Source organism: Scleropages formosus, chromosome 11 (assembly GCF_900964775.1).
Source record: "Scleropages formosus chromosome 11, fSclFor1.1, whole genome shotgun sequence".
NCBI classification, from domain to species: Eukaryota; Metazoa; Chordata; class Actinopteri; order Osteoglossiformes; family Osteoglossidae; genus Scleropages; species Scleropages formosus.
Genome location: NC_041816.1, coordinates 3,296,625 through 3,320,736, shown reverse-complemented (window position 1 = coordinate 3,320,736; position 24,112 = coordinate 3,296,625). Strand labels below are relative to the sequence as shown.

At 45.9% G+C, this 24,112-nt stretch overlaps 1 protein-coding gene across 3 annotated transcripts; it reads right to left on the bottom strand.

Moving 5' to 3' along the window:
- Window positions 1-536: 536 nt before the first annotated feature.
- Window positions 537-23,903, bottom strand: ext2 (exostosin glycosyltransferase 2). Of its 3 annotated transcripts, none has more exons than XM_029256368.1 (15): window positions 23,700-23,903; window positions 21,276-21,617; window positions 20,261-20,484; window positions 19,796-19,885; window positions 18,162-18,278; window positions 17,398-17,593; window positions 16,643-16,782; window positions 16,387-16,480; window positions 9,993-10,124; window positions 6,530-6,719; window positions 5,469-5,635; window positions 4,089-4,232; window positions 3,837-3,965; window positions 2,848-2,930; window positions 537-1,914 (listed from the first exon to the last, which is right to left on the bottom strand). In XM_029256368.1, exons 1-15 carry the CDS (start codon window positions 23,772-23,774, stop codon window positions 1,776-1,778), a joined length of 2,262 nt encoding a protein of 753 aa, XP_029112201.1. In that variant the 5' UTR covers window positions 23,775-23,903; the 3' UTR covers window positions 537-1,775. The 3 variants fall into 3 exon arrangements, with proteins under 3 accessions (XP_029112201.1, XP_018608226.1, XP_029112202.1); XM_018752710.2 differs by having other exon boundaries at window positions 23,658-23,782; XM_029256369.1 differs by having other exon boundaries at window positions 23,676-23,782.
- Between the last annotated feature and the right edge of the window lie 209 nt (window positions 23,904-24,112).

Below are 24,112 nucleotides of genomic sequence, written 5' to 3'. Positions count from 1 at the left end.
TTTTTTTTGAGGAAACGGATTGAATATATATATATATATATATATATATACCAAATATAATGCACAATAAGCCAAGCTTGAATGTGCTTGAAAACATATTTAAGCTTTCATCTTCTCATTTTGAACCCTTTTTTGATTGTAGTAAAAGTTTTTTCCTATAAAAATGTTTCACATATGCGTTTCATTCATATAAATAAAAGCATTCAAAAACTTCAACATTAAGCCCCACATGAAGGGATGATGTTTGTGTGGATAGGTCAGTTGGTACTCTTAAAACATAAGAAGCATGTAAGATACTTATTCACTCCTTCCATTGAAATTCCTTTTCACATTCTGGTATTTACCTGGTATTCTGGGGGTACTCAGGGCTCTCTCAACCTCTACATAATTCGCATATTTATAAAAATTTCTCTTAACTAGTGGAAGGAGTAAATTAACATTCAATTTGTTGGCATACACATTTATTAAATTTACACAGATTAATAAAAGTAAAAAAAGAAAACAAAGATTTAACATCGACATCTTAAAACAAACAAAAAAAAAAAAAAGAAACCAAACATCAAACTGAATTAATGCACGTGAGATGTCTGCTGAAACCGGAGCATTTAACTGTGATATATACTGTATGGAAATCCCAGGTGAACAGCAGTGCAAGCCAGACCCAAGATCTCATATTCCCATCACCATTTGGTTAATTGAAATGAATGACTCTTACATTAACAGCCCATACTGAAAACTCTGTGTTAAATGTAAGGTTGCATTGGAAGTAGGCATCATGATAGAATGTAGCTATAATAAGCCTTGTCACCTGCTGAAGAAATGTATTAGCTTGTGGCTCAACAGGCAAGTTGTAAAGCTCTGCTAAACTACATCTGAAGTATGAAACTAAAACCTTATATACATTTCCAAGACAAAAGAATGGATCTGTTTAATACTTGTTCCTTAATAGACTTTTACTCTCATTCTGAGCACTGAGAAATGTTTGAGCTGCTTAGCAGAGCAAGACACTCCTTGGGGGAGGACAGCATTCAGACTTTTGCCATTTTCACTTGGACAGCACTCGTTATCGCAGTAAACGGGACATCTACTGCATCACATGTATTGTAGATCAATTATTTATGCCAAACTACCTCACTGGTAAAGTCTGACAGTAGTTAAGACACAAAAAATGAAATGTCACTGCATGTGTTTTCAAAATAATCCACCACCCGCTAATTCTACAGCTAGGTCTTTAAATGTGCATTTATCAGAATAGTACAGTAAAACCAGGTATGACACAGAATATACTACCTCCAGAGGCAGCAATCACTTGAATTGCAGTTACCCTGTCACTAACATTCTCTAACACCTGCAGATCTGATGACGGAGAACAACAAACTCCAGCATTTCCACTGGGTCTTTCAGGGGTCTTTGAAAGAGGGCAAACCCTGACACAACCACCATGAAGGGCGCAAAAGCCTCAGTTGGAGCAAACCCTTTAGTCTAATACTTCTCTCGCCTCACTCATGTCCACACTTTCTTGCAGAGTACTTGGGAACGGTTTCCAAGACGAATGTCACCTTGAGCCTCGAAGTCCACGGTCCTTACTCTGTGGAATCTGGGAGTCAGCATTAAATGGACAAGCTATCTGTCACCCGAGTTCAGTCTCCCAGTACAGTAAGGGAACAGAAGGAACTGAAAGACGCTGGAATGGTGAAACAGTGATTGGAAACGGCCTGTATTGAATTCCCTGGGTGGGGGGTATGATGGGGATGGATAACGTTGCACAGTCCCGCTCAGAGGCTCCCAATGTTGGGGAAGCTCTTGAGCTTCTCTGGGAAGTCATCCTTGTAGAGGACTGGATCAGCCCGGTGTTCCACCACCTTCAGCGGCATGGTCCCAAAAACGGAGGCAAACTTGTTGATGCACTCGGACCTGGTGGAGCGAAAGGGGGAGGGCTTGGTTAGTATAATGTCCACACCCTGGAAAGCTCTAGTGCCATAAAAAGTAAACCTTGTCATCCGAAAACATTACCAAACAACCTGGCGACCTAAAATAAACACAGCAGAACTAACAAATATGAAAAAAGTGGGGAAAAAAAACATGCACTGTGGTAGAATCATAGTGAATATGTGTATGTAATACAAGTATAAAAAAAGGAAACGTGCACAAAAAATTTGTCTAATGGTGTTTGTGAATATGGAGGGTGATGGGACTTTTGGGTAAGGAAGATAAAAAGGAGATGAGAGAAACGAGACTAAGGATGACGAAAAGTGAGCAGCACAGATGGAGGAACGTGGAGCTTCCTCCTTCCGGAAGTACAGCAGACTGCAGCAGGGCAGAAGCCATGAGGAGGGGGATCTCAGCCCAGCTGCTGCTCCCAAAATCAAGACACATGATGGTGGTCACAGGTCAAATGCAGAAACGTGTTACCTTGATGGGATTAGGTCTGCGTTTGTTAAAATGCTGTAGGTTTTTGCTTGGACTTCCACTTCCAGTTCTTTGGTTCGTTTTATTTTAAGCTGTGCTAATTAGGTCATTTTTCAGGAAGAAGCTTATGACAAATCAGATGGGTGAACGCAGGAATTGAGAACATGAAGAGCGAAGATGTTGAGAATACGAAGACTGAAACACTTGGGTCTTAATCTGGTGAGGCCTGTGGGTCTTGAACTCCGACAGCCCAGAACAAAACCACTCCCATGCCTTACCCACAGAAAGAAGTATCAGAACCTACAGCAGGGCTCAGAATTCGCACTCCTTGAACAACGTAGAATGGAAAGAGGTGAAACGACGGCACAGGATAGTGCCGTTTTGTTACCGAGCGTTGCTTGGTGTTGGTGGGTGCCACGCTCACGGCGGGACACCTACCTCTCTACCATGTGGGTCTGGTCCAAGGAGAGCCCATCGATAGCCGTGCACTCGGGGCACTTGAACTTCTTCCGAGGGGTCACCTGAACACAGCGAGCCAGACGCTATAATCCAACAGCGCACCTCACATACGCAAGTATGCAATGCTGAAGGTTAAATCCCTTGCAGGTTAACAAAACGGAACCCTTCCTGGGACCTAACAACTACACCCCTGAGACTGAACTCGCACTTCACACACTCTACATTAAGAGCAGTAAGTGAAAGCTCTTAGAGAGCAAAGACTCCAGTCTGAATGGAGGCTTGAGGTGCTTTGGGGGGGGGCGGTCTGATTGGCCCAGTAAGTCTGTGCACCCACATGCTCCATGTAAACAGCCCAGTCTGCCTTGCTCATAAAGCACATGAATTATGGCTTGACCCCGTCACACCCCCCCGTTTCCCAGAGGCCGCCAGATAAGAAGAGTGAGGGGGAGGCAGCCAGGCAGTCCCTGGGATAAATGCATACCTGCTCTGCTAAATGCACTGTGGCGAAAAGAGCACTGCTCACACTCTAAACGGGTACCTTCAGCTCAGCTTTACCAGGAAAATATGCACCACAGAATAGGTCTGGGGGGGGGGGGGGGCAACATCAGAGAGCAAGCCATTAAAAACACCTATTGAAACATCTGCGCTCTTCAACAGACGCCCTTCCTTTAATCGTTAAACGGTTTGAACCTTCTGTCGGCTGATGCGTCCCATATACCCTCACGGCGTCGGACAACTTATGATAACGTTCTGTCGGTTTTTTGAAAACTGTCCAACATTCTTGCGGAGCTTCCCGAATTACGCAAACAAAGCACGGATTTAAAAAAAAAAAAAAAAAACGGTCGACGGAGCCGCAGATGGACGCCAGATGATTTAACTGCACATCAATTAACCTGTACCTTTGCTACACTACGGACATTGTTTTCTGCACCGCTGGCGCACGTGAAACTGCTCTCAGAGTTGCAGACCTTGATGGGCGCTTTGCCAGTGATGTTGGCCACGAGGAAGTTCATGGCGATGTCCTCACAGTTCATGTGAGCATCCACCCAGTTCTTGATGTCTCCTGGCATCTTGTATGTATACAGGTAGTTAAAGTACTAGAAGAAGAGAAGATCAACCACCGGTTTCATGAGCACAGTATTCACTAGTTCAGAAATCAGTGCGCGTTCCCTCTAAATGACCAAGTGCTATCGAGAGTCACGGTGCGGATCCGCCGTTACCTTGTGGTAGAAAGCCGCCCCAGTCAGTACCATGGACACCTCGTTGGTCCACTCTGACTCGTACTTCCACTTGCCCATCTCATGGTCCCACAGGTGCAGCCGGCCCGGGTACCCAACCAGCCTGTCTGGGAACTCGCGCCATACCTAAGCGGGGGTCAAAGACAAACGTCAAGGTTGACCGTCGGTCAGATGTGAGCTGGTGCCCTCTCTTACCGTAACTGGGAGTCGCAGCGTGGCAGAAACACTGTGAACCACTGTTCCAATGAGCGATGGAAGGGTTACACCGGCCAGGAGACCTTGGCTGAAAGCCGCACACGTGGTTCCTACGCACCCCACAGGGTGACACTTTGGAGGTGATACGAATACAGTTTTAGAGAATTTTATTTATTTATTTATTTTTTTTTTAAATACCGCTTTCAAAACATGCAACTATTTATTTGAACACAAATTTGTACGTTCAGCTGACAAGATGTACACTCCCGCAAGTGCTCGTTAAAAGTTTTTTTTCACGAAAGCACACGAAGACAATATGTCAGGTCGCATCAGGTGTGATAACATGCTGGCTCCAATTTCTGGTTATTACTCATAAATTGTTCTCAACGGTTTCAACGTCGCAGCGTCAAACACCGAACTGCATTCTCCACTAAATGCCTCCAGGTTAGCAGTTGCTACACCAGCCGTCAAGGTGGGTTGGCCTGGTACTTCGGGTGGTAAGAAGACACAGACCGCAGGCCAGGAAGCCCGCTGAGGCTTGCGATAAATGTGAGGAAGTTTGGCCAAAGCCTTGGAGAAGTTCCAAGGACAGGATCACACGGCAGGACAAGTGCAATAGTTGTGCACAACTGTGTGTGTAATAGTTTGGGTGTGCAGTACTTTGGACAGCGTACCTTGATTTCTTGTGTTAATGTGTGTTTTCACATCAAAACACACATTGTTTTATTTACCCACTTATTTATTTATTCTTTTTCCCCCCATATTGCGTGTTCTTGCTCTCGATGTGCAGTAGGTCACGTCATTGTTGACGGACAGAGCTGCTATGATGCAAAAACTATTTTCAGAGAAATCTGACAAAGTAAAACCATATCAAGCGACAGCTTCAGCACAGGAGGAAAAAGAACTTCGACTCAGAGCAGTTTTACTTTGAAGCAGCTTGGAAAAGCAGGCAAACCCACAATATTCTGCTGGTAACCAGTAATTTCTGGATAGATGGAGCTTTGCTTTACTGAACAGATAGGAGCAGTTCAAATAATAAGGGACTACCACCACATGACAGTTAAACACTAAAGCTGGTTTAATTTCCAAAAAAAAAAAAAAAAAAATGTATTAAATCCAAACTTTTTTAAAAAATAAAACGCTTTTCAGGGCGAACGATCTGCTCACCTCGTAACCAAACTGCAGCTCGTCAGAGGTCAGCATGATGATGTCATCGTCAATGGCCAGCACGGCCTCCGTCTCGATCTCATCGTAGGGGAAGAAGCGGTTGCTGAGCTTGTTCTCCTTGGTACGCACCACCTTGAGAGGCACGTTGATCTTCGGCCAAAGAGACTCTGAGAGGAAAGAGAGGAATTCTGCTCCGATCCCATCGATGAACGGCCCAATAGATGGCAGATGCCATGACTTTTGGCACGGTAGCCCCTAGCTGACCCACAAGTCTCCTTTGTGAGGGATAACGGGTCACGCCGCACTGGCCAGGCTGTGCTTACGCTGCTCATTAAAGGCAAAACGTTCACTCGCCCACTTCAAAGTCGCCCGTATATAAGTGCATTACTAAAAAAATGTAGAGAGGATATATTCAGTTGCTCCCTCTCCGGCCTTTGTAACACAACAAAGCTGTCAGAAGGCTGTGTAAACAGAGCCGCCGAACACTGAACCACCTTATTAAGTGGTATCATTAGTGCTGGAAGGAAAGCCCATTTGAGTTACGTAAACTGAACTTTACATCTCTATTAGACCATAAATACTGGCAAATGCATGACAGGAAGCCAATAATGAACCAGACGGAGGCGTTGCGCCCAGAGACCAGAGGCAGGACACATATATCAAAATGAACGAGGTACAAAGTCTGTTGCTGCCTGTAAATTACTATTATTACTATTGCTCTGGTTACTTCGTAGACGAAAATTGAATCCGCCATGTCTTACACAGAGCAAGAACAAAAAAAAAAAAAAAAAAAAAAAAAAAACACGTACTCTCGCCAGCTATTTCTTTATTTCTATTCACTGTGGATTTGTTATTGAAGAACTGGGTTTCTAGGCAAGAGCTCGTAGGTTCAAGTCCCAGGAGCAGCCTCGCTGTCGTGTCCGTGGGACAAATCCAGAACGGTGTCTGTGTAAATGGGTAACAAGCGTTTGTGGAACGGTAACGGGTCAATAGTTTAGGACAAAAGCATTAGCCGCCTCCCAAACACGCAGCACAGATGGCGCTACTGCTCCTGGACTCACCTTCAGGTGGACTTTTGTTCTGGTTGTTCCACACAACCAGCAGCTTGGCAAGGCTGGGTACCTTGGAGATCTCAGTGATGACGCGGAAGAGGCTCTCGACACGGTCGTAGGTGAGCACCACCGCGGTGAAGCCAGGAGATCGAGGTGGGATTAAGGGCAGGAAGAGCGGGCTGTTCACACTTGACCACTGCTACAAGTGGGCAGAGAGAGAGAGAGAGAGAGAGAGAGAGAGAGAGAGAGAGAGAGAGAGAGAGAGAGAGAGAGAGCATCACTGCAGTTAACATCCACTGTCATTTCCCCACATCAATGGCAAAAACCCAGCAAACTAACATTCATTAGACAATTCAGTGCTACATTCAGCAATAACCTACATTTCATGAACTTTCCATGCCAAGAAAATGAGTGAAAACCATGAGGGCTTAAAACTGCTGTAATAAAGACACAAGGTGTGACTTTCCAAACAAAGCTATCCCCTCTCCTCAAGGTCCTCGAAAGCAGAATCCTCTCCATGCAGGTAAGCAGGTACGGCCCAACCCCTCCCCAGTACTTGCATCTTCGACAGAGCAACGGGATGGACATGCCCATACGCCAGTGTTGTTATGGCAACGCCAACACAGCATCAGTGAGCTGGAGGGGATTCTCTCCCAACCCAAACTCCGCAGAGTAAACTGTAAACACCAACCCAAATGGGTATGGGCCATATGCAGTAGTTTGAGAAAAAGGAATTAGGTTCAGGAATCTTAACATGACAGATTTACACGACTTAACTGTACTTTGTACTTCCTTTCACTGTGTGAATGCAAAAAAAAAAAAAAGTCTACTTTTGCATCAGTTCAAGTTTAGGTCAACTACATTCTGGAAACCAAGACAGGTCTGCATATGAATCATGGTGGCTGGAAGGGTATTTAAGAAGAGACTCCAGAAAAAGGGTTGCCCGATTACCTCATGTGTGCAGACACACCTTTGCTGTGGCCTTTTACAGTGTCAGCTGGACATGTCACAAAGTTTAACAAAGTTTAATAATACAGATGTCCCTTAGGGAATTTATACTTTTGTAACAACCTCAAACACAGCTACAGTGAAGCTCTAATTTTACATTACTGTTTTTTATTAACTTTGAGCTTTATTCAAACTAATTTCAAATCACTGAAAGTAAAAATACAGTATGTTCTCCCCACAATCCTGATTTTTGACCAGAACATCCCATAAGCGTTTCATCTTGCGTCCACTTTATTACCTTTGGTCTCCACAGTTTACATCTTCTCCCTGGTGCTATTAGAACCAAAAAGTCATGAACACCAGATGCGAGCTCTGAACACTGTGGAAGAATTAACGCTCTCCTACACTCCTACCCTGTTTGGGTGCAATTTACAGCCATCCATTGGCTTGGTGGGTAAATACAGGTTATTTGCTCCAGTACACACAGAAACTTTACATTTCTTCCCCATTTATAAATAACAAAATGTTTTTTTTTAATCATACTTAAATTTCCAGTACCTTGATGTAACTTAGATTTGCCAAAAAAAATGAACATAATTACACGGAACCAGACTACAACCAAGACCGTGTTCATGTTCTTCTCCACCTAACGTTATCCACACTGTCTTATCGTTGTGATAAGTGGTATACCAGAGTCAATTTGGGGGGGGGGGTCTAAGTTTGAAAGAGGAAATTAAAGCAACACTGACTTCTACACAGTATGACAAAGGGGAGACATAAGACTGGACAGCAAAACATCAAGACTTCCAACAAAACAAAAGCCTTCTCTCTCTATTCACTTTCTCAATGTTCAGACCATAACAGGCATGTTATTGAATATTCAATGACAAAAAAAAAAAAAGTCCTTCAAACATCCATTTTATCACCAAAAATGGAAGACCGTGAGTGAACACGACTTGAGAAGACTTTAATGCATCAAGATTCCTGGAAACAAACAGACAGGTGTCACATGTGTGGACGTGCGATGCGGCCTCTGACAGAGCGGAACCCGAGTCCGTTTCATGCGGCCTGGGGTTTTGCCAGCGGTCCTGCGATGATCGCTAAGGAACAGTTTTCAGGATTTAGTGAAAACGGAATTCAGATGAAGGGCCATTGGGATTAGAACGAAAAAGACAGAGGTTTTAGAGAACGGTGGCACTGCTGCACCCAGAGAACAGGGCTGCGTTTTAACACACTGGCTTCCTGCACACAGCTTCGTACCCATTCTAGTCTCCTGAGAGCGGTAACGTTAACGTCCCTGTATGCACCAGCCAAACGGGAGTTGTGCACCTCCAGTTGCGCAATGCTCTTCAGGGGTCCTACCGTACATAAGAGAAAATACCGAATCCCCTCCTTGGAGCTGGAACCGACACAACGCTTATCGTGCGGGTCTCTGAAGCGGGAGCCCTCGACAGCCAGCTGTCATAGACAAAGAGCAGGAACCAAGAGGGGTGTACGCTTCTATGGGAGGAAGATGATGTCATGCGTAGCAGCTCCCTGTTCTTCACAGGGTCCTACCGACTGATGGGGGAGGCCACCAACCCCTGACTTCTGAGACACCAACATGAGGGCAGGACAAACATTGCATTTTGCCCCGATGTTCTTCCCGAAGTGGCACTACAAGCAAGACCTCTACACTCAAAAACACACACGCACACACACAGAGTATATTGACGGGATGACTTGCCAGCTCTGACAGACTCAGAAGAGCTGGGGGGGGGGGGACCAATGATAAAAGTATGAAGCGTTGCTGAGCGTGTGCAGCAGATGCTGACCCGACGGGCCCATTTAGAGCTGGAGGCGAGCCCTGGGGGTGACACCAGGGGTGATTTACAGCCCCGGCACCCCGGTCCCAGAGCCTGACTGTCTGCAGCCTCAACCACAGTGACGCTACGGCTGCTGTCACTGCGCTACACTGGGGTGCTGACACATGGACCTGCCCCACATACACACACACTTCTACTCCTCATTGTGGGTTCCCTTCTCTACAGAGACAAACACATAATGCCGATAGCAGAGGAACATACAGGCTAAAAGACTGACTCAGAGCTCTTAAAAGGGATGTGGACAAAAACGCCATGTTGTCTAGAGGGCTGCTGGCGGTACATATGACAAAGCTGATCAACAGGGACACTGCAGAGGGAAACGCTATGTCCCATATGACACTAAGTCAAGACTGGCTGTCTCCCGGAGAGGGAATCAAACGAAAAGTTTTGTAAACGAAATGCAACTAACGGTAGACACTCAAATGATAAGAAATACGGGTACCTGCGGCACTGCAGCTAGCTAACGGTCCCATACAACAGATTGAGTGGTCGCCATTACACAGTACAACCAAAATTAGGACTCAAAAATAACATAAGTCTAGGTTGTCGTAAGTTACATATGTTGTAACTCAAGGGCTTCCAGCAGAATGAGAGAACACCAGGTGTGAACTGTAGGTTAGCAGGTTTCAACTCTGGAGACCCTCAAAGAAAGAACTCACCACCACTGGAGGATTGTTCCACTGCTCATATGAGCGGGCAGCGTAGGGGTAGATGCGGTCATTGATAATCTGCAGTGTCGTCAAGCCAATGGCCTTCATGGAGCGGAAGTAGGCGTCCCAGAACCAACGGGCCTAAATATTACACAAAAAAAAAAAAAAAAGAGACAGAGGTGGTTTTAGTTCAAAAGAATATTTATATACATTTTTCTTTTTTTTTTTTTTTTTAAGAATGGACTGCTCAGTAGAGCACTGGGAAGTTGCTAAAGAGAACAGTGATTATGTATGGCTAAGATGGTCAAGTAAGCTGGCTAGCAGTTGAGGAGAGGAAAACAAAACTGCAATGCAGGACAAAAGGGAGAAAAATGAATCTCTGATTTATTTAATCTCATCCCATTCCTCCTGGGCATTCTAACGGGGTTACAGGATCTTCAACTAGTCATAACCAGTCCTTCTACGTCATCGGAGACTGTCTCAAAGCCTAACTGGTCAAATCAATATGAGACGGGTTTTTAATGCTTGGTCTGGGTGCTCACATTTTCTGTCATTCTTCAAACGCTCAATGACACTTTTTGAAGAAAACTTCCGGACTACTCAGAGGACCACGACTTTAGGCGTCAACACTCTTGCGTCAAGAAGCTACTAACATCTGTTGAACGGACTGCATTAGGTAGGGCAGGGAAGGTGCCACTGAGTCAATCCACTCTTGGAGACCACTTACATAGGGTGCATAGTAGGGCAGGGTATGAAGTTGGTTTACCGTTGCTTTCTCCCTGAAAGTCTTTGGGCTGTGGGAGGAAACTGAAGTTCCCAAAGGAAAGCCACATGAACATGGGATGAACCCACATCTGAATCTACAGTCTACGAGCTGAGGAACCCACGCTACGCACTGTGCCATTTACAGATATTGCGTCAAACTTGGAAATTAAGTGCATTATTGCGAAATTCCTCCAACAAATATCTGCAGTAAACCACGACCGAAAGTTACAATACTTTTGGCCTCAAAAAGCCTGCGGTGATACTGCACATAGTGGACCCAGTAAAAACTGTAGCTGGGGAAACATGAAAAGCACTCCGAGATGGGTGTTGAGGTATGATGGACATCCCTCCCTGAACAGAAAAATAAGACCAGCTGTGACATAGAGCAGAAGGTTGGGATGGACGCCTGCCTGCTGGAAGCCCAATTAGGTACAATTCAGAACAAGGCTTTTGGTGTACAGAAGGGCAGTAATTCAACAGTGGGGTCCATAATGCTCAAGGTTGTCTCTGCTCAACTCTTCCGAGGTACCGTAAGCCTGGACGGTTATGGGAAACATGATTATTGGTTTCATGTGCACAAACAAAGTTCCTAGACGGGGACAGAGTACTCAACGGGGAGAGGGGACACAATTGAGAAGATGCGAACGTAAACTACCATGAAAATAAGACATACAACATGAAATGATGTATTTTCCCCCATCATACCCGTTCTTTCAGAAGAAGGCATACAACCACAGTATCTCTCAGGACATCCACCGATCTGCCAGTACTTGCAGTTTTGGTGTTCTGGCCAAAGGAGCTGACAGGAGCGTCGTACGAGAAGCAGCTGTGCGCTATGTTATATGGTCTGGAGCCGCTCCTTCTGGCACTGGGTCCAGGGTTCTCGCACAGTTCTCTCAGCATTGACTGACAACCTCACTTCTTCACCCTGAGTTGCACTTTCCTTTGTGGGGAACATTAGGTTTTCTCTTACTTTATTCGTTGTTCAGTTTACGGGGGGAGCAGGTGGACTAGCGGCTAGAGCTACCGCATTGCAATCGAAAAACTCAGGTCCCAATCTCACCTCCTCCTGTAGTGCCTTTAATTAATATACTCATCAAGAATGAAAAAAGTAAAAATTACCCAGCTACACATGATAATAAATCACTGTAACAAGCTTAGTGCGCAAATTCAATTACTTCGGAGAAATGCCTCAGCTAACGTAATCAATATTAACAGCAATATTGACTTTCAATAATAACAGTAATAGTATTTCATCCAGGTTTCATTAACAAAGTACTGTTTTTAATCAAGGGGGGGATGCGCAGCCAGTTTGGCCAGGGCCCGCTCTGTGGTACGTCTGGGGTTCAAGTCCCACTTGGGGTGCCTTGTGATGGACTGGCGTCCCATCCTTAGTGCGTCCCCTCCCCCTTCAGCCTTGCGTCCGGTGTTGCAGGGTTAGGCTCCGGTTCACCGTGACCCTGCTTGGGACAAGCGGTTGTAGACATTGTGTGTGTGTGTTTTTAAATCACCATAACACTGAATTTGTTGTACATTAAAATAACGATACTAGAAAACAGATTAAAACCTCTAAATACAGAGGGCTAACACTGACCGAAAAAAATACCGAGACAGAAGAGTTGTATCGCAGACCGAAAGGAATCTATGGTCCCTCAGACCATACAAATGAAAACCCTCACTTCAACCATCCTACGAAAGTCCCTGATCAAGAGGTCATCGGGGCCACGCATCTGTCCGGAAAAAGTCCGGCACTACGGTGGAGAATTGCCACTTGGTGTTGCGGTGCAGGAACCCAGGAGCCCAAACTGGTGTAAACACCCTGTAAGCAGAATACAACTGTAACATAATGAGGACAGAGCGCTTATGCACACAGTGGTTGTGAACAGGGCTGCCAAAGTGTCCCTCAGCAGCAGCACGGGGGGGCTGATTTATTGTCCAGTACACTCAGCGGCGTGCTCCTCACAGGCTTTCCTGCCGATACCCCTCCGCTACACCTTGGGAAAACAAGACAGAAAACAGCTCTTGCGTTGGGTGCACTTTAAAAAGACTGCGGTCCCGGGGGGAGTCCGGCCGTCCATTAATCAGCGGGCGACGAAAGTTCCCTTTCCAGCCGGGAGGAGGTGAGAGCAGCAGGTCCCGCTAGGTGTCTACGACACGGTCGGCGTGGGAGGAGGCGGAGCCAAAGGGGAAGGACGGCTGTTCGCTTCCCTCGCGGTGAAATATCGGGTGCCGGGTGATGCCGACGTTCAAATATTAATATTGGGAAAAAAAAAATTAACATACAAAAGAATTTTTAGCGTCATGATGATGCGAAGCCACTCCTTCAATAATTCGAAAGTGGAGGAAACACTATTACTTAGTGTTACTGTTCCTATTGATTATCTAACCTGAAGCTTTTCTCCAAAGTGACTCAAACAATATCTGGTTTGTACACTAAGCTCCTTAGGTGATTTGCCCGTTTATACAGATGGGTAATTTTTACTATATCATTTCAAGGTAACTACCTTCATCAAGGGCACTATAGCAAGAGGTTTTTCTTTTTTTTTTTTTACTGCAAGGAAGAGATTCTAACCACCACACCACCTGCTGCTCCATAAATGTTATCGCATCATAATGTTTATTCCCTCAATGAATCACTTGAGCAGTCGGCAACAGCCAGTGTCTGAGCGACAGCCGTGAAACACGTCGATGCCTTAAACTTGTCTGTCAACTTCAACTGAACGGGCGCGGCATCGCCCGCCTGTTACCATAACACTCTCCGGAAGGTACGGGAGAGTTCCGCACGGAGGGAACCCACACTTTTTACTCTGCATGTCACACAGCTGCGCTTCAGAAGTGACAGGCATAGGAGTGTACCCTAATGATGGAAGGAACTCAAAGTTATATAGCGCCCCCTGTTGTTCAGAAAGGAGAACTGCACCACAAACCCCAAGTCTCAACAGTGAGTCAGTGCAAAGCAACCCCCATAACACAGCAGTCCCTTTATTTTGGGTGGGATCTGAAGGAGAAACCAAAAGTGAACGTTTCTATTTCTATGCGTCACATTTAGACGCGTCTTCGGGGAGGTAGATGCACCAGATGGCGCTGCCCTCCCTCGACAAGCTGTCAGCGACCGATGGGAGAAAAGCGGCCTACACCTCCCACGCCCCTGACCCAGCACGGGTCCCACACGTCAAGCTGAGCCCTAGGGGTTGGGAGAGATGTCCAGATGTGTGCGAGTGAGGACTAATGCCACACCTCATCAATCCTGGACACGACAGCTTTTTCTACCCCAGCCCGCCCTTGGAATGAGGGTGTAGGGCCATCGCTCGCCTCACCCGCATGTGAAAGTGATGTAAACTCCTTCACATTTTTGCATGCAAACTCCATTACACTCCACAGCATACCTCAAAATAAAGACCTGCTCAAACCACAGGCCAAATTCTGTTTTGGATGAAAACACAAAGGGTATGTTGATTATTCTTGTATATTTGGTAAGAAACTTCATCTTAAAGTCCCACCCAGACGCTCCCTACTCAGATACATGGTTGACTCAAGAATCCAATCTACTTGCATGACAAAATTAACATTTCATATTCATTATAACTCCAGTATGTTTCTGAGTGTCAACTTTTTAGATCTTTTTGACAGATGATCACCCCGCTTAAAAAAAAAAAAAAAAAAACCCCACAATTTTGTGCCCTTGTTGCCCTGTATGTATTTAGTCATTCTGTCTCCTGTGTCGAGACCCAGCTCTTTTCTACTGACAGAAAAATTGTAAAGTGTTTTTTTTTTTTTATAAATGTCACCTATAACACAAGTGAAGAGCCACAAATGCCCCAGTGAGAGCTCCGCTACGACACCCTGCATTTCTAGCACCGTCAGGATGAAGAGTCACACGCGTGAAGAGATATGACATTACGTCCGGCTGAAAGAAATTTCAAGTTCAAATCCCACAGCACGGCTGAGAGCAAATGACATCGGACAAAACGCGCTTTCGCCCCGACAGATCCGACGGCAGCGCTCCTCAGAAAACGCCGAAAGCGAGGAACTCGGGTCCTGCGCGTTCCAAAAAAAATCCATTACTGGAACAGAAAAATTGTTTTCAGTTTCCCCAATCGCAAAATCCACTTAAGAGCACGATAAATGGACAGATAAAAAAACACATCGCTGCAGAAAGTGTAACCTAATGCACTGCCGTCTGACACGTTATTAGACCCCAATACGCAATGAAGTCCTGCTTCACCCCAGAAAGCGTAAGTTAGGAATTAACACTTTGACTGCCAGCGAGCTACTCAAATGAACCCCATCTTCTACCCTCTGACCTTTCAGGAAAAGGGCCAGCAGGTGGCATAGTGCTTAGAGGTACTGCCTTGCAATCATACCACCTGGGTTTAGTCCTGTTCCCGCTGCAAGACCCTTGAACAAGGTATTTAACCTAAATGGTATAGAAAAAATTACCGAGCTGCATCAGTAATTGTAAGGAGCTTAGCATACAAACCTAACACTAAGCTGACCTGGAGAAGAGCGTCGGCTAAATAAAAGTTTAGGTTGTCTTTGATTTACAACATGTGACCCAGATAACCCCGGTGTACAACTGACCAGTTAACCTTGCGTTATTTTTGAGTTCTGTCTGGTCTGCTGTGCTGCCGCAGGGCACCATTAATGTTTTTTTTGTTTTTTTTTCTTTTTCTTCTTTTTAAAAACACTAAAATGTTTTTGTTTAGTTTGTGATTCCATTCAAGTTACATGAACCATTGCTATCCAGTGAAAAAGTGAGTGTTCTGGTGGTGCGGAAAAGAAAAATGTAAAGAAAACTGATTTAGAAATAAAAGCGAAAATAGTGCGGCACGAAAGTATAACACTACTGCATTTATATAACCAATTTAACATGATTAGCGAAAGAGAAAAATGTAACAAAGCCCTAATTGCACAAAACAGCATTTATGCATGTTGACTGTTCATACTGTATCTTGTTCACAAAATACAGCATAAGGGATTTGTGACTCACGATGAGGTCGGGGGAACCCTGTCGCAAGTCGAAGACCACCCGCGTATAAAACGTGCAGAGTTCAAAGTTGTCCGCAGAGCCGAGCGACGGCTGACAGGAAGGGAAGAGAGACTTCTGAAAGAAAGGCCTGTACGGAGCGGAGATCCTGCAAAGGCTCAGACTCGGCCTGAACTGTGCGTTTGGCCACTTTTTCGAAACGCAAAGGCCCTGGGCTCTCAGGGGAGGAGAAGGAGCGCAGGGATCTTTCTCACAGTTTTACATCCGTTCTCCGTGCTTTTGGATGTGGAAGTTGGCTGGGGAGCAGTCCGTCATTTGTTCCAGCGAAGCCGAAGCCAACCAAGCGAGCAAAACCGAGGGCAAGGCCAAAGGAGCCTTATTGAGAATCTGGCAGACAAGCGTGGAATTCACTTACGCTTCATTTCTGAGGGCGCACACAATTTCCCCAGATGAGAGCTAATTTTTCAGATGAGTTCGCGCGGGAGATCGGAAGCGTAAACACGGGCAGCGTTCGCTCCGTAACAAGCAGAAACGTTAGTAAACAGGTTTAGAAAATGTAAGTTCGAGCAAATGGAAAAATACTTTTTTTGAAATATCTGAAAATTCGTAACATTCGTTACACAGACCAGCATTACGCCGCCGGTCCCCTACCTGTCTCTGCATCTCCTCCACCTGTCTGTGTGGGATACCCTTGAGGATGGTGTATATCTCTGGGAGCTTGTCTTCCGGAATGACCACAGACGCCCTGTGCGGAAACACACAGACACCCTCACACACCGTTACAACACCCGCGAGGATTAAGAAAGATCAACCGTGAAATGAGAAGCAGCAGCACATCCAGCAGGTGGCTCCTCCATCCGACCACGGTAGCAGCACCGCACAGAGGGCGCATCCTGGACACCTGTACCTTTTCCAGTCGAGGACCTCGGAGAAAGGCAGGATGTAGGAGTCAGCCAGGATGACGGGGACGCAGCCCGCCTGCAGCACGTCGCTGAGGATCGCCTGTCCGAGCCGAGCCCCCCGCAGAACCACGCAGAAAGACGACTCCTGTTCGTATACAAGGCGGCCGGAGAGAGGATGCAGAATATTGCATTTATTTCCATAAGTCACCGTAACAGAGCAACAAATGAACTCGTGGCACACGGTTTTGTGGGATATCTGGGACACCGAGAGGTCAAAGGTGGAGTGTACGTTAATACCCTGTTGCCCCGGTTGGAGGTGCACCCCTCTCCAAAGGTCCCCCAGATGAACAACTGCTGCGATAAGTACGTTTTCTGCCTAGATGTGGGCCTGGGGTGGGAAGGATAGCTCCGGCATTCGAATAAAAGAGCCATCCTGGGCGCATCATCTCACTCCCGCTTTACACTCAGCCCCACCCGGTGCAACCTAACACTGCAGCCACATGGACAATTACTAGCTGCCTTCCAGCCTCGAACCCATCAGTAAAACAGGTCACCAACTCTATATGCTGCGGTGACCAACAAGAGCAATTCAAAATTATACTAACTCTAAATACAAGGCGGTCAGATGTGACAGAGGAAACAGGTGTTTAAAACAAATGTATGTTTTAAGAGACTCGCAGCCCCTGCCCGAGTATACAATAGCTACGGCCGCCACCACACCCCACCAGGCACCGGAGTCATCCAGCGGGCAGCGGCTCACCTGCAGGATCTGGGGATAGTCGAACACCTGGCTCTTGTAGCAGCGCTTCCTGGAGGACACCGCGCCCTGCGACAGGTTGCTGCACTTGTCCAACAGGAGCACGGCTTCCCCGTTCTCCTCCTTCAAGCGCTCCAACTCGCCCCGGTACTCCCGGTGCAAGGCCGTCTGCGACGACAATATGAAGTATCGCCGGGGTCTGCGGGACAGAGAGCAGAGGGGTCACAGGACACAAGGTCAGGGAATAAACCGACGCTCCGGAATTCCAAAATCCCAAATTAGAACAAATTAAACAAAATGCAGAACGAAGAACTCATCAGCAAGTGAAAAGCAATGGTACACGGTGCAATACACAGTCAAAATGATGAAACAAAGGCATCTTAAAACCTGTAACGTACAATTAAGTAGACGGAACACGGTAAACCTGACAACCGTGTAACTGTAAAGATACTAACACCTCTTGACTTGTTAACAGCATTTTTCTACACTTTCACTTTTTATTTTCTGTCATTTTAAATTAGTTTCAGCTTTATTTAAGAAAAAAAAAAAAACTACAAAAGTTATTTATTACAGCTATATCCAACACCTTAGCAGAACATAACCAGAGAACAAATGAAGGGATGTCCATATCTGAAATAGAAGCGAGTTTGGATTTAGAAACGAACACGGTTATAAAGAGACTAAAAAGGTCACATTCTGTTTGTGGGGGTGTCTGCCACGGCCACGGAGGGCAAATAGGGCGCCGCAGGAGAGGCCGCGGAGCTCACCCGGGAGGTCTCTCCGGCAGGTCCACCTCCGCAGAAAGGGGACTGTAGACAGGGATGCTGACATCGTAGCCCTGGCGGTACGTCCACGTGGAGAACCCTCCTCCAGCAAGCAGAGCCCTGGAAACACACAGAATCCACGCCCACACGTCATATCACTGACGCTCATCAAATGCTGGAACATTAAATTAAAAAAAAAAAAAAAAAAAAAATCAGAACACCGAAAGACAACTGTACACCTCAGCTCTTCAGTACCGATTCGTAAAGCGTAACCTGCACATCACGCTGGAATATCACAGCGGTGCAGTCCGGTGTTATTCACATTAACATTTATGTATAAAGCAAACTCCTTTCTACAAAGTGACTTCCAAGTCAAGCAAAACGAAGGATCGTTTCCCCAACTGACAGAGATACGCACACAGGATTCACGAAGCACGATTAGCCCAACGCAATGTCGTTTGTATCGCAAACTGCATCTTCGCCAGCGTACGTTTCACAAGTAGCTGTGAATAGAGAGGACGCGGAATATTGCATGTATTTCCATACAGGCAGAGTATTTTATGCATTTCCAGACAGGGAAAACTTTTTAAAAAAAAAAAAAAAAAAGTAATGAATGTTCATGGAGTAGAAACCAGCGGGTGCGTAACATATGCGCTTCGAGACTCTTAAAGCCGTCTCCCTGACCAGCTCGTGCGATTAAGGGCGAGGCATGTATTGCTTGTCAAGCAAAAGCGACGTGTTCGTTTCTAACAACTCCGGGTGTTGCTATTCCCACTGCATTCTGGCATTACGTGAATCGCCAGTAATTCGTACTGAATGTTTACTTGGGCTGAAAGTGGGTGCGGTGGGGCGAGTGATGTAATGTTTGTCTTTAAAAAGGACCGCATGCCTTTCTTCATACTGCACGCACACTTAGACCTGGCAATTCGGTTAAAAACGTACAAGGTCATATATTCTGCTTTTTATGAATCATGCTGCAATCATTTCATTCACACCAGCACATGAAAGGGCAACTTTTCTATAGCATATTGTGAAAGGAACCCAGGCAGGCAACTGTAGGAAATCCAAAGTCCCTCTAATGTTCCCAGTACAAAATCCCAATTTTTTTTTCCCCCACCCAAACAGGAAATGCTGTTCACAGTTCACGGGGTGATTTATTCAGTCTAAGCCACCAACGTGACACGAACGGGAATATGACAATCCGGAGGAAGTCGGCAAAATTCGCATCGCAAAGAAGTGCCGTATGAGCAACTCTGAAAAAGAAACAATTAAGGAAATGATCTCCAAAGTTAACAGAGAGCTTAGTGCAACAGGTAAGGGATATCAACAGCAACAAACAATGGGGAACAAGGGCAGCCAAACAGGAAGTGGACATACAGACTCCACTGCCACCTAGTGGTCAGTCAGACAAGTGGATTTTCCCTACAAAAATTTCATTGGAAATTAGTCATCCTAAAAAAAATAATAAAAAAAAAAGCTGCTTTTTATTGGGAACCATCCTGAACAAACAACCTAGACCTGTTAGGTGAGGAACAACTTCCCACGCTCAGTTACTGCAACAATTGTGCACTTCCTGTTTTGCAGCGCGATTCATTCCCCGGCCCTTTCGCGCGAAGAGCAAAAGTCGGGGCGGGTACTTGTCTCTGGGTACGTCCAAGGCCGTGTTGTAGTCGGGGGGCCCGCCCGGCAACATGTTAAAGAGCAGATGGTTTGTCCCTCTGTCCCACCTAGAAATAAACAAACAAACAAACAAACAAACAAACAAACACACATCACTCAGTAAACTGCATCACAGATAAAGAAAGGTAATGCAGTTGCGATAGAAACAAGAAAACTATGAGAAACAGCACACCACCATATCAAAGGAAGTTAATTATTTACTTAAAAAAAAGCATATTTTTACATCACCAACTGTAAAACTCCAGAATTTTACATTATGGTAACCGGAGGAAACATCACAGGTGCAATGCGTCACCCAAAAGTACAACAGTAAGTCCCTCGCCGCATTTGACCTTGAAGACCAGTCCCCACCAGTATGGCACCGTCTGCCTGGATTGCACCACATGTAACTGAGGCGCGGGCAGCAATATAAGGGGGCATACCTGGGCAGCATAGCCAGGGCCTGGGCGGTCTCGCGCACTCGCAGCGAGTTCTGGTTCAGCACGTCGATGGAGGGAACGAGCAGGCAGGCGCGACTCACGTCGTCCGTGTAGAAGTCGCTGTCGGAGATGGCGCTCAGCAGCTCGTTGTACTCCCGCGACAGACCTGTGCTGCTGATGGGGGTGCCCAGCTCGTCCACGTAGCGCTGCAGAGGGTAGATGTACACCTGCGGGACAGGTGGAGGCGTCACCACGATACGAAACACCCAAAGCTCATAATCCGCACTCATACCTTTGCATTCCATCTTGAGCAGAGGAGATTCGATTTAAGACTTAGCATCACGTTGAACTTAGAGGTTAAAAAATTATTTGCTGCAGGTCATTACGTGCAAGGAAACATCAAATCAAATTCTTAAATTCCACACGCGCAATTACGGGTGATCCTCGGCTTACGATGGGCTTTCATTCAACTGAGAGCTGACAATCCCTCTATTACTGTGCGAGCCATAAGAATATACAGTATTAACATACAAAAATATTACGTTATGCAATGTGACTTGCTAATTATACATATTATTCACGTTAAAACAATACTGACGCACAACAACACAAATAGGGTAAAGCAGTTAAAAACCGAACCGAAGGGATTCGCAAACGGGCTGTGTGAACAGAATGCAATCGCCGCTTGGCACCCAGGCACCGAGTGAGACCCAAACAATAAGAAATGTGCTGTAGGCTGATGTTCGCGTACAGCACGCGACAAGCTGGCGTCCGACGTTAAGATCAAATGTCGGGACTCAAATATAATACAATTGCTGTAAGTCGAATGTGTCATTAAGTCGAGGATCACATGGTGTTTTGTTTATACGTTTGTGTATGTGGAAGGACTTAAGTGCTACAACCATCTTCTTTAGCAGCTGTTTTAATGAAAAAAAAAGATATATAACAAAAAATAACTTAAAAAAATGCCCTTTTAATGCACAAAAAGGTCGGAATTTTTTTGTTTCGCGAGTCCCACCTTGATGCGGTTCTTGGGGTTGTACCCGCAGCTGTAGACATTGAAGCAGGTGTGCATGCGGCAGCTGAGGTCTCCCCTCTCGGGAATGGGGCTGTTGGCGGGCAGGCGGACGAGGGGCGCGTCGTGCACGCTCCGCCGGTCCACGCTCCACTCGGCCGCCGACTCGATCGAGTGCGGCCAGAACTGGAAGGCGCCGGTGGCGATGAGGCCCAGCAGCACTACGGAGAAGAGGGCGATGTAGTAGACGCGGTGCTTGGTCTTCATGCGCGGGATGAGGGCCGGCCCACGGGAGCCATACTTCACGGATGCGCACATGCTGAATCCGACGATTCGGCTCAACCACTGCGCGTATCGAGAGAAACGCCCCATGGGGGAGGCAAGTGGGGGGAAAAAAAAAAAAAAAAAAAACACTACTTAAAAGACAGAAAGAGCAGGCAGGCTTCCAATCAAGCAAAATGGACTATGGAGCTATGGACTGTAGGGGATTTGAACTAAATGAGACCAGCAGAAACAATGTAAAGCTATGAAATGAATGCTGGAATATGAAACATCATCACTTCCAACAATATGTCCAGCTACATATCAAACACAGTGTGATGAAATTCATGGGGGCGGAATCGGCACCCTAGTTCAAATGTCTAGAAGGATTTTTCAGATGGCTTCGGTCTTTACGGACACGCGACGTGGTCTGCTGGTTGGACCCGGACACGGTAAAACGCAGAGGCGTACGCCGCACTGGTAAAGGTCTCCCAGTAAAGTTAACCCGTGCGTTTTCTGCGAGCACTAGAGAAATTTCATTGCACACTGCCGTTACACGTTTACATTACGGAAGTGAAGACAATCTCCATTGTGTTACAATAATTCATCCCTATGACAACTGATAACTGTAATACTGCTGAAATAAAGCTTTACTTCAAAACTGTGATTTAAAAAGAAAAAAGAAAAAAAAAAGCAACACAGTTTAGGTTACACAAAGCCAAAAAATGCTCCCTAGTCATCAAAAAACAACCCAAATATATGGGTAAAGTTCCCCTGGTGAATTAACGAAAGAGGTATGCAGGTTTATTGTGCAGTGAACACACGCAGCCCCCGCTGTACTCCCGTTTACACGTTACGTCACTCCTTATGTCTCTTTAATGCCACAGACACATCATGAGCCACACACAAAAAATACAAATAACGCTATTTACAAATGTTTTGTCTTTTATGATTATTTAATTCATTCTGAAAGTAATATACCAGTGCAAGAAGTAGCAGGTGTAACGTCCATCACCAGAGCGAGAACCAGGGCCGTGGAGTCGACAAACAAAACCTTCGACTCCGACTCCACAGCACTGCACAAAACAAAAGTTGCACGTCGACTTAGCCGGCAAATATAGGTCTAAATCTACGTTACACCTCTTACACCCGACTTACACGCCGGCACGTACGGTACAGTCGATCAGAATTGGCACATTTTTACCAACTCCGACCCCAGTAACGCAATCACTGCTTCTGACTCCAACTCCACAGCACTGGTGAGAGCAGAACTCAAAGTGACGGTACAGCCTTAATATCAGACAAAGAAAAAGAAGCATCCCGGAAAAAACTCAGTGTTCACATTCCAAAAAGTAGCGCCTGGCTATAAATCAAAGTAAAAGTCTTTTTTTAATCTAGGATACCTGGGAGGGGTGGGCAGCCACTGGAACTTGGACCCCCAGAGGTTTTTCTTTTCTCCCTTAACTTTCGGTTCAGAGTTTTTTGTTCTTTTCCTCCGTGGCCAGTAGGCTTATGAACAGATTTAATAATTACATCGCTTCGTAGTAATTTAATGTATAGCCAACCACTTATTTGTATTATTATGCCTCTGATCTTTTGTTCAGCGCTGTGTGTCACTGATGGGGACCTACAGGTGTATCCCTTACGCACCTGCGTGTGTACCTTTGCTGTAGAGAAACACACTATGGTAACACTGTCATAATACACTACAGCATGCCATACAGTATGGTAACACATAATAATAATACTAATAAATATTCTACAGTAACAGTATGGTACACCGTCATAATCATTATGCAATGTAAATAATATTCTACAGTAACACACTAGTGTTACTAATGTAAAATATTATTACCATATTATAATTACCACAGTGACTGTGTGGTAACACTGCTATCATCATATGATGCGATAGACTGATGCCCAAGAGAAGTTGTAATCATCATCAGAGAGAGTGAACATACAGCGTACAGACTGAGCTGCACTGATTTCAACGACATCATTTTCACTACTACACAGTGATGAAATCACAAAGAAGCAGGCAGAGAGTGCGAACTACACATAAAAAAATATTAAGAATAATTACTATATATAGTAATAGTAAAAAATATTGCGAACACCCACCCTGTCCATGGCGCTTACTTAGGCTAGGAGACACTGACTGACCTTCGCCGCGGGGCCGCCGAGCGCGCGCACACACGCCGCCGCCGCGCGCTCAGAACTCCTCCATAGCGCGCTCATTCAACACGGACGACGCGGCGCGAACATCGCGTCCACAGACGGGATTAGCCGCTGCGCGCCCACGAGCAGAACCTACGGGGCAGTAAGACTGCGAACGGCGGAAACACATGCCGGAGGTACCATAGATTCCAGAGGTGCGGCGAGAAAGCGGGGAGAAATCCGAAGAGCGACACCTAGCGGCGTTGAGAGCGCACCTCGGCCACTGCAACGTCACCGTGACGTCACTGCAACGTCACTGCATCTCGCGTTCAGTCGGGGAGGGCGTGCCGAACAGTCGCAGCTCTCGTATTCATAAAGGCAATTTATTGTGAGGTGAGACCTTAACTAATGTCAACCCG